We start from the raw sequence: 13,240 nt of genomic DNA, 5'->3' as shown, positions 1-13,240 counted from the left end.
GAATTTTAATAGAAATTGATTCAAAAAATTTTCCATATACAAAAAATGGAACACACCCCAATAAATATGCATAAAATTATTAACATATTTATTTTCAACAGTTGTAAAGGACAAACCACTGTGTCTTAGTTGCAATGAAATCATGGCAGTCTCCTATGCACAAATATTTCCAGCCTGCCAAAACTTTTTTTTTTTTGGATGCTCCTAGAAAAGTTGGATCCATCATTGGCCTAGTAAATCCTTTCTAATAAAGAACCACTTCATACACACATTAATATCTGAGGCTTACTGCGACACCGCAGACATAAGTTGGCGATGCCTGTAGAAGTTGCAACATATTTTGAGAACCACTGAATTGAAAGGTCACAATGAGCAAAAGCTCATCAAGGTGGGCTGGCTTTGTTATGAAACTGTAATAGCATGAAAATAATTTAGCATTGTACAATATAATGTATTCTATGCAGAGTAAAAGAAATTTTGCTTATGAGACAATATACTTACAAGTTTTGCTCGTACAAAACTCAGCACAGTCTTACAAAGGTATTCACTTTGACTTTTTCAAAGTGTTCAGTTTTTTGTATGCTAAATGACCTTTTTTTCTTACGTATCATTCTTGAGATTTGAATATTTTCTCACAAATAGAAGCAATTTTAACAAATTTTCTCCACTTATAACTTGAATTACCCAATTCATGTTAATTTTTAAATGAATAATAAAAATTGATATGATCAAAACTTTAGTTGAGAAATTTTCAAGATTGAATCGGTTTTAATAACAAAAACTTAGTTTTTTGTGCATGAATGGGAAAAAGGGATTAGAAAAGTCATAGTTTACAATCAGAAGCGGATTCAACCGAGGGTGCACTGGGTGAGTACCCTTTGCCCCAGTTTCTGAAGGACCCTTCAAAACCCCAAATTTACACTTTTTTTCTAATTCAAGGGACCTAATATTTTCATTTTCGGCCAATGTTTAGTAGGTCACTCCACTTACAGGTCCATATTTTTGCTTCTATTAGAATGACTCCTCCCCCTTTCCCAGCAAGGTATGAATGTATTTTCCCTTGTCTGCCCAAAATAAAAAAAATTTGCTAACCTGTTAATGCCCAGCATCCTCATTTGAGGGCAGTTAGAATTTGGCTTTGTAAAATATTTTAGCTTTGAAGCTAGATGTTGTATTTTTGAGAACATGTAGATTGCAACCCTACTCCAGGATTTCTTTTGAAAGAATTGAGAAGAAGTTTCTAAATATTAGAAAATAGCTGCTTGAATTGGTGTATTTTTTGTCTTGTCAATGTTTTTGTTCTCCACCATATGTTAATGATGTAATGTCCATGCAAGTAATTTTTTTGTAACTGATTTTTTAGACTACAGGTCTAAAAGGTACATAAACAACACTAATTCATTTTGTAGCTTGCATTTTGCAACCATCATTAGATGAAAATTGGCTGTTCAGACTTGAACGTTGTCGTTTGTTTGAGTTTGACCTCAATGTATTCCAATGCTAAAAGTGGTTGGCATCTTCAGATGGAACTGTATCACTGAAATGAAATCAATTGCTATATTTATACTCTCCAGTATTGAAGGTAGCCTGCGCCAATGTTTTCTGATTGGTCAGTTGATGTTATGAATGGTGGAAAATTAGAGATGTTAGAGATTCTCTGCATGTCTCAACCAATCAGGTACTTCAAACCAAAGAGGTGTCTCTAGTTTGACACATCTGACTTTGTTCCAGTAATATCATTTCTCCTGAAGATGCCAGCCACTGGCATTGGAGAAACATTGAGGGCAAACTCAAACAAATGACTGCCTTCAACATGGACAGAGATACTGGGGGTATGTATTATTCCCCCAATGCCAATGACTGAGCCGGCCGACTGATCTAATGTATATATATATATATGAATTGACATCATCATTCTCCTGCCCCCCCCCCCCCAGTCTAACCCCGCCTATGGCCTTCAAGCAAGTATAATCAATTTTCAACAAAATAATTTTGTTTTCACTTTGTCTTTTTTCCAAATATTTCGTCCAATATTGAAGTGATAATTTTTATTTTTAAACTAACTAGTGTGAATTCAAGGTATGTATACACTAGGGCTGTAGATATATCTCTCAAAATTCACACTCCTGACTTAAAATAATGCATGCCTGAAATCATAGATGTACGCAGAATTTTCTCAGTGGGGGTTTCAATTTTTTTTTCTCAAAGGGGGGATTTAAATTTTTTCCTGCAAAATACCACTATAATCTCGGCTTGAGGGGTTGCGTACGCCAATGCCTGAATTAATAATATGCTAATATGCTAGCTTTGAGCATGTGGTTGAAAAAAAATTCCTGCCCGGTCAAAATGTTTACATTTCTACCAATAGATTTGTCCAGTCCTGGTATATACTCCTGTTTAAAGTTTTTAAATGTCTTAAAATTCATCACTGATTTTCATCTGTATTGATTAAATTCAGTATTGATAGAATATTCTGTTTTATACAGGGTGTCCTGTAAGTGATAGCATGGCCTTCATATCTCAACTGTCCATCGTAGAGGTATGATTCCACTTTAAAAAATGCTCAAAAGGCATTCAAAAATTACCCTGTACCAGTTTTAAGCGTGAAAATAAAGTGTGTAACAAAATAAAAAAAAAATCAAAATTTGTATACGGTCCCCCTGTGCTATAACTTCCAATTACAAAGTTGTTGCCCTGTCTCTCCTGATGCCAACAAAAAAAATTCCATGTTTTTAAGTGTAGTATTCAGAGAGATATTCAAATTAGAAAAACAAAAATTTCGGAAAGAACAGCGTTAAATGCAGAAAAACCGTTTTACCTGCATTTGCAACGTCCCTTATGGGAGTTGCTTGCCCGGTTCGAATTATCCAGCAATAAAGTGGCAAACGACAAGTGGAAAATGATTAGAAACAAACTTTCGCATGAAATATTATTATTTATTCAAATTAATTATATGGGTTAGTTAATTTTAACAATGGATTAGTATATCTTGGAGCCCTCTATTTGACGTTAACAGTAAAGATACTGGCTCACCAATTGATGATCAACAACAGTCAACTTGTGCAGTGATCGGACATCCGATGTTGTTAGCTTTTCCGTAAATACCAGAGGAGTTTTCTCAGTTGAGAACCGGAACACCTTGATCAGTTCCTGGGGGCCTCTCGGTTGAGGGCCGGACCACCTTGCTCAGCTCCGGGGGGCCTCTTGGTTGAGGGCCGAACCACCTTGATCAGCTCCAGGGGGCCTCTCGGTTGAGGGCCGAACCACCTTGATCAGCTCCGGGGGCCTCTCGGTTGAGGGCCGAACCACCTTGATCAGCTCCGGGGGCCTCTCGGTTGAGGGCCGGACCACCTCGATCAGCAATGAAGAACTTTGACTGTGAAGATTGTTTTATATTTTGATTCCGGACCTGCCGGAAAACGGATTCAAATAATGTAGATTATTGCATTTTAACAATTCAGCCTAAGGCCAATAGATACGGTAGTAAGACGGTGAACCGTCCTACTAGAGGGCTTCAGTTGAACAGAACAAGATTAGACGAACGCAATGTGAGAGACAAAGAGGGAGGAATTTATACTCCCCTTTTACAAGAAGTTTGGGACCACATGTCCTCGCATGGCCTTTTCGCCTCAACAAAATTATCGAATTTGCATATTCATGCGTCACTATTATAAACATTACAATTTAATTACATTGGAATCTGGCAACATGACACAATCCGGAGAGCTGATCAGACTCTCCCGATTATGTAAACATTACTAACATAACAATATGAAATGAATTGTTCCGACGGAGGTCTGCAGCCCCCCGCCGAAAATAAGTGAGTACAACACTATATTTTCGTATCCGCACAACGTGACTTGCAACAACTCCCCCGGGAGGTTCTTCGATAAAAATAATTTAAACTGGGCTAAGCCTCGCCCAACTATACATATATTGGATCAAACCCCTCCACGAAAATAGCGGCATCGTCGTCATGAGGGAAATTAATTTATGTGGGACATCAGTAGCCCGACCTCTGGCCCGTTCTCGTTCGACAGCCGAAAGACCCCACCCGCCGACTGCCGAACTAATCGAACACTCTGGCCCTTACCGGTTCGCCAGTGGGTCCTCGGGTGGTTTCCGGTAACTGAGAGGTCCCTGGGGTCTAAAATAAGAAGGAATTTCCCATATAACGACAAGACCACCATTAACGTAGAGGGATCGGATCCCGATACGTTACACATTTAACGCTGTTCTTTCCCGAGTTTCCTCAGTTTTTTGAATTCGAATATCTCTGTGAATATTGCACTTAGGAATATGGATTTTTTTTTTTGCATCAGGAGAGACAAGGTAACAACTTTGTAATTGGAAGTTAGAGAGGAGACAGTATAAAAATTCAGATTTTTTATTTTGTTATACGCTGTATTTTCACTCTCAAAACTGGTACAGGGTTATTTTTGAACACCTGTTGAGAATTTTTTAAACTGGAATCATACCTCTACGATGGACAATTGATGAGATAAAGGCTGTGCTATCACTTACAAAACATCCTGTATAGTTGTTTTCTTATTTTCAAACTTTTATTTCGATCCACTTAATGCAAGGGGTTCTTAACCTTTTTCAGTCGCGACCCATGGACCAATTTTTAAATTACAAGATACCCTTTAATTTTTCTTATTGTTTGGCTGACCATATTTCATTGAGTTAAAAAAACAAGACATCGCCAATTCTCACAAAAAAAAAAAATGCCAACATAGAAAAAATTACAAATGGATGCAAAATTAAAAACTACCTCAAATCGCGATGGAATAAAATGTAATTCTTTTATCAATTTCAATTCCCCGTGAAATATTGAATATAACACATATCTGCGATGAATATTCAGATATATGGTGGTAATCATCATAGCATAATTTATAAGTTATGAAAATAGTCTTCATACTTTATTTCAGTTAAGAATACAAAAAAATCAAGTAAGCTTGATTGCGATATGTGCCAGATTTATTTCAGACTAGCTATAACACCCGGCGCTGCCCAGGTTTTCTTCAATGAGGCTTTTTAGATCACTTGATATCCCCCTCTTTCTTTGAGGGACATACAAACCGTGTCCACGTTAACCAATATGTGGTGACTTCCACCGTGACTCATGAAAGAAACAAATCTAGATTTGAAGAAACGTAGAAATGAAAATATTTATATTATTATTATATTTATATTATTATTATATTTATATTATTATTATATTTATATTATTATTATTAAAATATTTATATTATATTATTTATATCTTTTCCTTTTTCAAGGGGCACTAGGTATTTCGATTTCCCCCATTGAACTTCAAGTTATCCATCTGCCTGTTTGAGCTTCCGAAAATGCTTAGTTAAAGCTGTGGTATTTCTTTGATGTACTTTATGGGCCCATAACTAATTTTAAAACAACCTAAACTATATGAATTTATGCAGTTGAATATTATTCGTTGGTGTCTTCTCAATATTCTTAGGCAAAGTTGATCAACTCTTCTGAGTTGAATATTAGAAGACAACACGAGACATATATTAATCTTCATGCTTGAAAGAAGATATAAATAAAAAGTAGAAATCAATATTATTGCATGCATATCTAACCCAAAAGTAGGTAGGGCTAATTATTTTAGATTTAATTTTCTGGGCTTCGTATCTCTAAGCAAACTCATTATTTCAAAAATCGAGAATTCAATACAATTATTGATGTGGAGGAAAACCCCACCAAATTTCCGCATTTCTACAGTAAAATCGGCAATTTTAACACTGATTTCTATGGGGATCATCTTTTGCCTGACCCTCAAAGTGATGTTGATGATGGCGTCTATTCAAAAAGCTCTCATTACTGGGAGGATTGAAAAAAATGGAAACCATTATAAAGGCACAAACTATCATACATACACTGGCAGCGTTAAAGAAGGGACAAACCATTGTAAAGGCATTTACATGTCTGAAACGCATTGCTAGGAAACCACGGTAACCAAAGTAATCATTCCGAAAGTGATTGTTGAGGCCCAAAAACCATTGTTGTCCTACAGTTTTTTGCCCATTTGGAGCATTTTCCCTAGTTTGACGAAATTTTAAAGTAGCCTATCGTTCAAGGCGGGTCCCATTTGATATATATGCAGTGCCGTCTTAAGGCATGGGCCCACCAGGCACGGCCCAGGGGCCCCAAGAGAAAAAAGGCCTCACAAAATCAAAATCTGGTTGAAATTTTCAAGAATTTGCCTGGTAGGGCCTCAGAAAAAAATCATTTGGCCCGGGCGATGCTCTTAAGACAGCCTTGTATATATGCAAAATTTGGCGACGATCGATCTAAAATTGTGAATTTGTGAGAACATACACACAGAAAGAAAATCAATTTTATATATATAGATAATTGAGAAGGCCATAAATACATTAAAATACGGGTCATATCATCACCCTACTTATTAACGAAATGTTTAATTTTGGAAATTTTTATTGCCGGTGACACAAGTGGATTTGTATGAAAGTTGTCTACAGTAGTGTTTCTCAACAGATAGGACATCAGTCACACCGTCCCTAAGATAATGAGAATCTTCCTTTATTTCTTGTGTACAACTTTTGAGACAGAGAGCTTGACTCATAAAAATTTAATTTATTGGGCCACAGTGTCTCCAAAAGATGGAGAATCACTAATTTATAAAATAGGAAGGTATGCAAAAATAAAGTGCTATAAAAATATATAATATGAATAAAGAGAAAATCAAAATATTTTATTAAATAACTTCAGAAAAAACGTTTGCTTTACTTCAGTGTGATCCTTGACCTTGCATAACTATTGATGTGTTTCTGAAAGGCAGCATCTCATATCATGTTCTGTTTGTAATATGCTCCCATTTTCAGTTTTCATAACAGAAAGTGTAGAGAAGCTAGCTTCACATAGGTACACACTGGGAAATGGAAGTAAAACTTTCATAACTTCATTGAAGAGGATGTTTTTTCCAAACTTATCCAAAACGGAACACAGTTCACACAACAGCATTTGTTTTTGAAAACAGGTCTTTCTTTTATGAAATTGACAATTTGAATGATCTCTTTCATGGCAACATACAAATCTTCTGATAGCCTCTTGGATGCAAAATTTTCTTTATGCAGAAGGCCATAAAATGCTACAAATTTTGCAAATTTATCTTTTTCACTTTTGGACAGAATCTCTGGTGTGTCCCAAGCATAGACGGCATCCCATCAGTACAGACACTGTATCATTAAGACCAAGACAAACCTTCCTCTTTGAAAAATAAAACCGTTAGATTGAAAATTTCTGCACCTGTAGTAGGCTACTGGCAGTGAGTGGGCGACAAAACAAAAATTCTTCAATTTTGAAACCTCCAGCATATTGTACGTAATTTAACGTCTTCATTCCAGTGATTTCATCCAGTTGCAGACTAAACCTTCCACTTGTTTTGATGTATGAAACACCTTTTTTTTAATATGTGTCGATGCATCAAAACTGTGCGTGTGCATTATGTCTTTGGATAGCAGTATTTGTTGACTTTTTTGCATATTTTTCACCACATGCAATGCAGACATCTATAGCTGCTGGTCTTACCAAAAATGAAGAGAAGTCAAATAGTGTGCTGTTTTTTTCTCCGCAATTTGCCAAGCTATATAATAGGAAGCAAGAGTGGCTTGCTGGACAGAAAAAACTGCCTTGTTTCGATTATAGAGGTATTTTCGCTTCAGTTGCTGTTCTTTTCTTTTGAAGAAACTTCGTTCTTTAGTCACTAAAGCACTGTGTTTACTTTCAAGGTGCCTCTTTTAATTATTTTGTTTCAGTGATTCGTTGCTCAATATACTGCTTCATTACATATGACACATTGAGGCTTAGTGATCCCTTAATCATGTATAGATGTGAATCCGAAGTCTCGGAAATCATCTTTACATTGACGTTAGGTCATAATTGGGGACTTATGCAAAACACATAATTATTACAAAAAAAAGAAAAGTTGAAAAATTATGAAATTTACCACAGAGGAGAAGTAGACACACATCAAAAGCTTAAGCAGGAAGAAAAACAAGTGTTCTGCAGAACATGCAGACAAACATTGAAAAAAAAAACAATGGGATTGTTTTCCAATCATAATCAGTTTAATTGGCAACACAAGCGGTCATTGCGACATCATTCCCAGAAATTCTGAAGTCTTTTGTTCCTGTTCCAGACCCAGATCCTAGAGAAGATAATTTTATGAATAGGGAGTGTTGCCCAGGCTGTCTCTACAGAGAAAAGATGTGGGACAATCAGAAAGAGGAAAAGATTGACAGATGTGCTTTTGTTCATCTCAAAGAATTGCTACCACATATTCATACTCTTCAATGTGTTCAAATTTCTGTGTTTTGTCATGAGTAAAACACAAAGAAACTAAACATGAAAAAAAAAATTGTTTTTTTTTAAAGTTTTTAAAACCTAAGCGACCTATCTCGGAAGCCTCAGTGACCCAACTTTGAGTTGCAACCCACAGGTTAAGAACCCCTGACTTAAAAAATAAGACAAAATAAATCATGATAATAATAGTATTTAAGAGGAAATTCATATCTTTCTCAACAGGAAAATGTTAGAAGATGATTGTATTTCATCAGAAAATGAACTGGAGGTCTTGATAGAGAGGAAAAAGAAAGTTTCATCTGAAATTGAGGATATTGAGAAGGAGATTGCTATAGAGCAATATATGCTATAAGTTATGTTACTTTGTAAGTCGATTTATATGATGAGCCTGCTACATATACTGTGTAAAGAATGGATGAAAATGTAAGGTTTCCCATAGGAAGTCAATTCTTTTAAGTGCTTGAATTTTTCATTCCACAAATACAAATCTCGAACTGTGTATAGAAAGTAATTTAATTTTTCATTCCTCAAAAGCAAAAAATGTTGAATTATCTCACTTCATATAATTTTAAACGCATTAGTGTATCTATGTGTTAATATTAGTATTTGAAATTTATTGTTATTTTCATCTTCACTTTTATTGCAATGATATCATTTAGTGATATCATGCTTGCTTGAATTTTGAATTTTCAATATGTTATCTCAAAGCTATAAACACATTCTTTGAAGTAAAAACAGTATTTTCTTAATGTTGACATTTAATTATTTTTATTTCAGCTCACGAAATCAAAAAACCTCTTTCTTCGTTAGTTTCGTCTGCTTTCCACAAGATATCTTAATATCTGAATTATAATGTTTTTCCTTCATGAAACTCTTTAACCTTGCAATGAAAAGCAACGAGATTGAAATATTTAACAGCAAAAAAGAAAAAGAAATTAATTGAAGACAATAAAAAGAAATAAAAAAAATACTCTGTAAAAGTTACAGTTCATTATTACATCTTAAAACCAAGTACTATATACAATATTAATATTTTGTTTATTAAAACATCTGAAGTAGTGAAAGATTGTCAAAGATTCTTGTATAACAAAAATGATGTTTCATTAGTCCAAAGAGTATTGGCTGTAAGATCTTGAGGAAGATGTCAAAGATACCGCACCCGTGCTCAACAGTTGCTCAAAAAGAAATGTTGCACAGTTCCTCTGTCGTGGTGATAGCTTATTGCGACAAAAGCGTAAGATTTCACATGACAAGTCCCCTACTGTCCATTGCTGGGAAAGCACACGTCTGTAAACTGTCCCTAACTGTAATGTAAAAAATTAATTACCACACCACAACTCTATTACCTACTCTTTTAGATTTAAGGTAATGTAAAATTATAAAAAAAATAATTGTTGCAAAATGTCCTACCTCATACAGAAGGTTTTCGTTTCCTGTGTAGAATATTAAAGCTGGAAGCTGTGCCATACTTGCAGCCAACCACAAAACTAAAGCTCTTAGTTGAGGATCCCCATCTCTTGATGGACCAACAACAGCTGGACGTCTATCACTTACAGTGCTACTTCTTCTTGATACTGCCTCATAAATATTCTACAGTGAGCAAAAAAAAGTTTATAAATGAGTGTAAAAAATAATTTCGTACTCAAACAATATTATCTCTCTTTAAACAAGGATAACATAACTCTATGGCATACATGCACAATCCATGGTTCGCGGGCCAAATTTGGCCTTCGGAATCATTGGATGTGGCCTGCAACCTCAAACCTAATTTTGCAAAAACTAAGCAGAATATTTACAGATCACTTAAGTGACGTGCGCCATATTTACAGATCACTTGAGTGGGCTGTGACACATTTCCAGATCACTCAAGCATCCTGTAGTACAGTTTCAAATTACTTAAGCGACCCGCCACACATTTACAGATCACTTGAATAACCCTGTGACTCTATTCCAGATCACTAAAGGGACCCGCGGCGCTGATCCACATCACTTAAGTGGCCAGAACTCTCTTAAATGTTGAGCATCCTTGCTCTACGATATATATTTTTTCTTTTTATCGCTTGGATTCTAAATTGAATAGTTTTTGTAAATGAAGTTTATATGAAAGTATTAGTTACTCACTGATGCGTTGTATTTCTTATCTATCCATTGTGATACTGGTGGTAAAAATGGCAAATCCATTGGTGAATATTCTCGAGTTCTCAGTTCTTCTTCTTCAGAATCGTATGAGTATTGACTACCTATTAAAATGATTAATTTCCAATTTCAATAATTAGTTTTAATTTAATTACTTTTTAGTGATTAAATTCAGCAATAATTATCATGATTGCTTATATTATGTATCATTGATGTAGCATCCTATCTCTACACATTCATCAGTGGAGAAAAATGGACAATTTATTATAGTAATTTTTTTAATGGGAGGCATATGTTACGTTGCCGATATCCAAAGTCTGGGTGACTCACAAAGAAGTCAACTAGTTCACTAATATTTTTGCAAACTAGTCAATATTTTTGCGAGCGGTTTAAAATTCATTTTCATTTACCAACCCCTTATCTAAATCATGCTATTTTCTATTTCAAACAGGTTACCTCCCCTTAAATAATTCTAACTACCTACGTAATAAAACCCTTTCAATTTTTAATTAGTTACTGTTTATTTTAATTTAATTCAACTAAATGTTGGAAAAAAAGGAAAACACATCAAATAATTCCTATCCAATACTATTTTTATTGCATCATAATTGTCATCATTAAATATTTATGTTTTGTATTCTCAAGTTCCCCTCCCCTTTTTGTCTTTTTCTTTCATTTACTATTATTTTCTTTTATACTTAATTATATAATTCATACATCTAAGGATTTTTAAAAAAAAATTGTGATTGCTAGTAAGAGCTATGTCGGCTTGTCAGCTATTTTTTTTTCACTCGTATTGTATTATGTTTTTTGATTGTGAATGAAATTATATTAAAATTGAAAAAAACTAAAACAAAACACCAATCTGCCCAAACTTCAGACATTATCAAAGACATTTGTATAAAGAACTTTACCAATGCGGGTGGGGAGAATATGTATATGCATAATACATCCTTAACTACAAGCAAGAACAATTTACTACTGAAGCAATTATTTTTATATGTGTGCCGAGATTTTTTTAGAGTTTACATCAAATATTGTTTGTTTCAATAATTCTCTCTCACCTTTCTCAATGTAGAATAATTGAGAAAGGTGAACATAACCATTAGTCATCAATTAATGGCTATGGATGACTGATTCATTGTAGCTTAGGATTAGAATTGGCAGCTCTGTATTAGTGCTTCTTTGCAAAATCATCAGTGAAGTAAAGGGGTCTAGGCTTTTTGCAAAAGCATTGCTGGTTGTTTTGTAGGGATAAAATATATTGTAGCTATATTCATTGGGTCAAAGCCATGACATAGAACCTAAGGGTTTGGTCCCCTCCCTCGAAATGTGGGAAAATAACTGGTATATACCGTATATGGAATCACAAGGCTAAGTTTACTGTACTATGCTACAGTCTGCTCTTTTCCCGAAAAATGACAGGTCCCCCCCCCCACTCCAAAAGATATTTCTGGCTACGGCATCAGATACGGCTTATATGCTTCAGATTGTGTGGGCATAATGATCTCAAAGTTCTCAAATTTTTTTTACTTATTCAAATGGACCAAGAGAAAGGAAGCACTTCAGGATATTTTCAAGCTATTTATGATGATTCACGATGGTGCCTATGCATAGGCATACGCAGAATTTTCTCAGGGGAGTTTAAATTTTTTTTTCTTCTCGGAGGTTACATTTTTTCCTGCAAAATAACACTATAATCTCGGCTTAACCCTCCTCCCTCTTTTCGTACGCCAATGTGCCTATGCATATAAATACCAGAACATATGAGTCGTCGAGTCGTCCAGTTGCAAAATTCGTTTTTTACTAAAAACCAGATTTTTTTTACAGAAAGGGAAAAGATACTTTAGTAGAGTGTATTTGGAGCTGACTGCTTGAAATTTAAAATTTTAATGGCATAACATTACGACGTAACATTTTAACAAGCTGCAGCTCAAAAAATTCATTCTACGAAAGTTTTTTTTTTTCGCTTTCTGTAAAAAAATCTGGTTGGTGCTTAATGAGTTTTGCAACTGGACGACTCATATATCATGCATGCCAGTGGTTTAACGGATAGGCCTACTCCAACTGCATATAGCGAGCACTCGCTGAAAAACCAACAGCTTTGGTGTTTTACTCTGAACTACTATTTGCACGTGTTTCTTACCTAAGCGATCAAAAACACAGCTATTTTGTTAACTATGAAAATCTAACAGATAAGGGCGAAGGCCTTAAATAGTATACCTAGGGAAGATAAAGAACTCTTTCTTGAATTTTCAGCTCGTGACTTCTCGTCAGATGATGGAAGATGCCTCTTTCTCCTGGTCCGGAACTTCGCTCTGAAGGGAACTGGCAAGTTTGGATTGACACCATCGTATGAATAAGCTTTCAAGTGCCCATTGCTCGAAGTGATCAATACTTTACGGCCTCCCATCGAGAGCACTACGGTGCCTGCTCCCGGAGAAAACGGTGGTGTATCTACAACTGAATGAGTGAAAGAAACACAGTATTTTCTCATTAAAAAAATCCCAATTTCCACATAATTTTTGAAATCGGGGCAAAATCCGTCAGAAGAAATGGCCAGGTTTTATATTCGTTTTAGGGCACAATTTCGTACCCAGAACATAAAGAAGCATCTTGCTTCAGTGCTGTTTAGGTTTCGCAAAGCCAGATTTCACAAAATGAGCTATGTTGAGTTGAAACGGTTAAGGAAAGCTGCAATAGCTAGAGGAAAGGCACCTTCAAAGGATATTTATAGTTTCTGTAGTAACTGGTT

At 35.3% G+C, this 13,240-nt stretch overlaps 2 protein-coding genes across 5 annotated transcripts in view; one reads left to right on the top strand and one right to left on the bottom strand.

Moving 5' to 3' along the window:
- LOC149067468 (uncharacterized) overlaps nt 1-9,331 on the top strand; it is a 33,083-nt gene extending 23,752 nt beyond the window's left edge. For all 3 annotated transcript variants that reach the window (XM_089252742.1, XM_089252741.1, XM_089252743.1), the window contains one exon: nt 8,572-9,331. In XM_089252742.1, coding sequence (XP_089108868.1) covers nt 8,572-8,701 — 130 coding nt within the window. In that variant the 3' untranslated portion in view covers nt 8,702-9,331. The remainder of the gene's footprint in view (nt 1-8,571) is intronic.
- The window catches only part of LOC149067467 (uncharacterized), a 50,795-nt gene continuing 46,872 nt past the window's right edge, over nt 9,318-13,240 (bottom strand). Inside the window, exons 14-17 of one of the 2 annotated variants that reach the window (XM_089252737.1) lie at nt 12,709-12,948; nt 10,471-10,589; nt 9,760-9,939; nt 9,318-9,653 (exon numbers count right to left, since the gene is read on the bottom strand). In XM_089252737.1, coding sequence (XP_089108863.1) covers nt 9,453-9,653; nt 9,760-9,939; nt 10,471-10,589; nt 12,709-12,948 — 740 coding nt within the window. In that variant the 3' untranslated portion in view covers nt 9,318-9,452. The remainder of the gene's footprint in view (nt 9,654-9,759; nt 9,940-10,470; nt 10,590-12,708; nt 12,949-13,240) is intronic. The other variant, XM_089252738.1, reaches the window with a different exon arrangement.

The sequence above is a fragment of the Pholcus phalangioides genome, unplaced genomic scaffold (genome assembly GCF_987345545.1).
Source record: "Pholcus phalangioides strain wild (caught in Gottingen) unplaced genomic scaffold, Ppha-v1.0 ptg000030l_1, whole genome shotgun sequence".
Lineage (NCBI taxonomy): Eukaryota > Metazoa > Arthropoda > Arachnida > Araneae > Pholcidae > Pholcus > Pholcus phalangioides.
Note: the sequence above shows the minus strand (reverse complement) of the source record. Positions and strands in the feature narration are given on the sequence as shown.